Source organism: Barbus barbus, assembly GCF_936440315.1.
Source record: "Barbus barbus genome assembly, chromosome: 25".
Taxonomy (NCBI): Eukaryota; Metazoa; Chordata; class Actinopteri; order Cypriniformes; family Cyprinidae; genus Barbus; species Barbus barbus.
Window position 1 is genome coordinate 428981 of NC_136753.1, and position 3987 is coordinate 432967.

Sequence of the window (3987 nt, forward strand, 5' to 3'; positions counted from 1 at the left end):
TATGTCGATGCGTGGCTAAAGGGATGTGCCTTTACAGTTTTTTTCAGCTGCTTTACACACATTTTCAACTTTGCCTCTTTTTTTCAAAACTTTACACACAAATCCAAGAATTGCACACACAAAATGCAAAATGCCTCACATCTCTTACAAAATGAAGCACTGCATTCAAAATATCACAAACTCATCTCAAAAGCAACACCTTTGCCATAATATTAATTCCTGTTAGATTTGTGTTACAGAGAGAACTGTGTTGTGTTTTATGAAATTGAAAACTGAGTCAAAGTCTGAGAATTAGTGTCTGGTTTTGTAGATTTGGTGTGTGCTTCTGCTGTTTGAGTGACAGCTTTCAGAAACTGTGTGACAAGGACAGATTTAGTGTGTAAGCAGCTGAAAAAACCTGTAATCTAGATTTAAACTGGAGCAGGTCGTTCACAGTGCTCCTCTTCTGCAGGTGTCGTGATGTTGGCTGTGTTTCTGCTGCTGCTGGCCTCCGTGGCATCCGTCCCGTCTCCCTCCAGACCCACGCCCAGGTACTGCCGCAGGTGCTGCGATCACCTGGACCCGCCCCTGAGCCCCGCCCCCGAGCCTGCAGCCAATCACATGCCGGAGATCCGCACCGTCATTAACATGACCATCCTCAAAGGTGAGATGGAGCTGGACCCTGACACTTAGGCTGCGGCCGAAATCACACAGTCTCGGAGTAGGTACTTCTTTTGAATAATTACTTTATGACTATTATTATTATGACTGTAGTCCAGATGCACTACTCCAGCTAACAGGGAACGTTCTCAAAATGTTTAAATAACAATAACATTTTTCAGAAGTTATATAAATGTTAGGACAAAACATTCTTTAAGTAATGTTTATAGAACATTCTTATAACATTTTAGGAACATTTCAAAACCATGCTCCCAAAATGTTTACAGTATACAATATAAACGTGTTACCTGCTGGATAATAAAGTGTCCAGCAGATGTATTCAGATGTTTCATATACAGTTTTTTTTTTTCGTACTAAATAGTAGAATTATGTAGATTTAAGGTTTGTTTTGCTGCAGGACCCTGATTTTACATTTTACTCTGGTGACCCAACAACACTCTACCAAAGTGTATGGTTCTTGGTTGACATTAAAATGTATGAATAATATGATATATTTTGAAGTTTAGGGCATCCATGTTTCATCTGTGCAATTTGACTAGATTCTACAAAGTGGCAGATAAGTTATTACCATAATACTGTAGAGTTCGATGGACACACAACCTTTGACACACAGATACCGGAAGCTGTTGTAATTATACACAATTATACTTTTGGTTGCAGTTTTAGCATTTGTTTTTTCATCGCTGTGTCCCAGTTTTGTTCAGAACTGCAGCTCTAGAGGAACAAACGAAGAACTTTTGTTTACTTGCTCTTCGGTAGTGTTCATTCTTCACCCGCAGAGGACAGATTGCTAGCGGTCAAATCCATTTAAGTTCAGAGAGATTCCTGAAACTGACCACAAGAGGTCTTGCCATTGGACGCTGTGCAGTCACGTGACCACCGTTTATTTCCTTCGAGCTGTATAAGGGGTCATTTTTCTGGTGGTGAGTAACATCTGTCAACGGCAGAAACCACTGCTCACTGGAAAGTGTTTTAGTCTGCAAATAGTCTAAAAGACCAAATAGAGACAAAAGCAGAAACTAGATTTTCACTTTCTGATGGAAATGTGAGTGGTGCTTCATAGCAAAATCTACAGTTTACTGTCCAGCCCGTGAAAATCATGTGTCCGGTCATTTAGGAAAGTAACAGGGGTTTGATGACATCACTGTAAGCACTAGTACTAGTGAACATTGACACATCATGAATAAACCACTTCCTGTTTGACTCTTTGCTGGAGCTCCAAGTTTGAAGTTTCTAGAATTGTTCAGTGACTTTGTAAAGATTGAATCAAACGCATTACCACACATATTTCACAATGATTGAGGTTAGAGGATGTGGTTCAGGACAGTGACATCTACTGGCTGGAAATTCATCAAAACACTCATTGTAACTTCTGCAATCTTTGTGCTAATGAGACTGTGCTTTGGATTCAAGGTAATATTGAGTCTGATTGAGAAAGCAGACGGATTCAAACATTTACATGAGTTTTCTCGATGATTGGATTAGTTCAGGTCTACACCAGCCCTTTCAGTTTGATTGAAATTTCATCGGGGTCAGCGTCAGGAACTCATATCACCAAGAGCTAACATGGCTGAAGACTGTTAGGAGCATTAGTGAACCAAAACTGGTGAAAAGCAAACACAGTCCTGGCGTACTCACTTCGCCTGCTTGACTTCTAAAACTGATTACCAGTGTTGGGCAAAGTTAATGCATTACAATATTACGTTACTCCATAAAAAAGTAACTCATTGCGTTACTTAGTTAATTTTTATGGAAAGTAATGCATTGCGTTACTTTTGCGTTTCTTTTTGTCACCTGAGCTGGGATTGCTTACTTGTTTTTAATAACAAAAACCCCAAATGTTACATCTGTAAAGTAACTGTAAAGGCCCTTTCACACCAAAAGTAAAATGAATAATCCTCAGGCTGCAGAAAACGCCTCGGACTGACTGACTGGGACAGGAGAGCTGTCAGTGAATAAATATAAAAACAAAGTTACTGGCGTTACTTATAAAAAAAAAAAAAAAGATATTTTCTTGTAAATTTAAAAGTAATGCTTTACTAGTTACTTGATAAAAGTAATCTGATTACATAACTCACACTACTTGTAATGCATTACCCACAACACTGCTGATTACATACTGACTTTGATTGATTGTTGACAGGGGACAAAGGAGAGCGTGGGGACAGAGGGACGCCTGGCAAAGCCGGAGTGGATGGACCCCCTGGACTCAGAGGTGTGACGGGGCCCAAAGGCAGTAAAGGAGACACTGGGGCCCCCGGAGACCCCTGCAAAATCCAGCAGTCGTCTTTCTCCGTGGGCCGACGCAAAGCTCTGCACAGCGCCGATTACTACCAGGCCCTGATCTTCGACACTGTCTTCGTCAATCTGGGCGAACACTTCAACATGTTCAAGGGCAAGTTCTACTGCTTCGTCCCGGGAGTCTATTTCTTCAACGTCAACATTCACACCTGGAACTTCAAGGAGACGTACCTGCACCTGATGCACAACGAGCAGCAGCAGGTGATCCTGTACGCGCAGCCCAGCGAGCGCTCCATCATGCAGAGCCAGAGCGTCATGCTGTCGCTGGAGCTCAACGACGAGGTCTGGGTCCGGCTCTACAAGCGCCAGCGCGACAACGCCATTTACAGCGACGACGTGGACATCTACATCACCTTCAACGGACACCTGGTGGCTCCTAAAGTCTAGGAGGAGGAACAGCCACACTGCAAAAATATGCTTATCTTACTTAGTATTTTTGTCTTGTTTCTAGTCAAAATATCAAAGAACTTAAATTAAATTAAGATGCATTTACTTGGTAAGCATAAAGCAAAACAAAACAAGATATTTAGCCATGTTTCTTGGGGAAAAAAATGCAAAATGCAAAAAGTGGATTTAGCTTAAAACAAGTAAAATATTCTTTAAACGAGAATTGTACTTACCCCACGCTCTTAAAAATAAAGGTGCTTAAAAGGTTCTTCACAGCAATGCAATAGAAGAACCATTTTTGGGTCCACAAAGAACCATTCAGTCAAAGATTCTTTAAAGAACCATCTCTATCTTACCTTTTTATAATCTGAAGAACTTTCTTTCGCCACAAAGAAACAGAAAGGTTCTTCAGATGTTAAAGGCTCTTTATGGAACCATTTAGACAAAAAGGTTCTTCTGTGGCATCGTAAAGCACCTTTATTTTTAAGAGTGTAGTCATGTTAAATGCATCTTAATTTAAGAATTTGTAGATATTTTGACTATAAACGAGACAAAAATACTAAGATACTAAGTAAGCTTTTTTTTGCAGTGAAGAGACACAAGTGTGTGTGTGTGTGTGAGTGTGTGTGTGTGAGTGTG

General features: G+C 40.6%; 1 protein-coding gene across 1 annotated transcript; it reads left to right on the forward strand.

The window, feature by feature from the left end:
- Positions 1-409: 409 nt before the first annotated feature.
- Positions 410-3804, forward strand: LOC306845118 (complement C1q tumor necrosis factor-related protein 1-like). Its single transcript, XM_079377709.1, has 2 exons — positions 410-643; positions 2804-3804. The coding sequence occupies exons 1-2, from the start codon at positions 460-462 to the stop codon at positions 3346-3348; spliced, it is 729 nt and encodes a 242-aa protein (XP_079233835.1). The 5' UTR covers positions 410-459; the 3' UTR covers positions 3349-3804.
- Positions 3805-3987: the final 183 nt, after the last annotated feature.

Coding starts and splice junctions, on each gene's coding strand:
- LOC306845118 (XM_079377709.1), top strand. CDS start 460: ATGTTGGCTGTGTTTCTGCTGCTGCTGGCCTCCGTGGCATCCGTCCCG. Junction 644..2,803: donor TAACATGACCATCCTCAAAG/GTGAGATGGAGC, acceptor GATTGTTGACAG/GGGACAAAGGAGAGCGTGGG.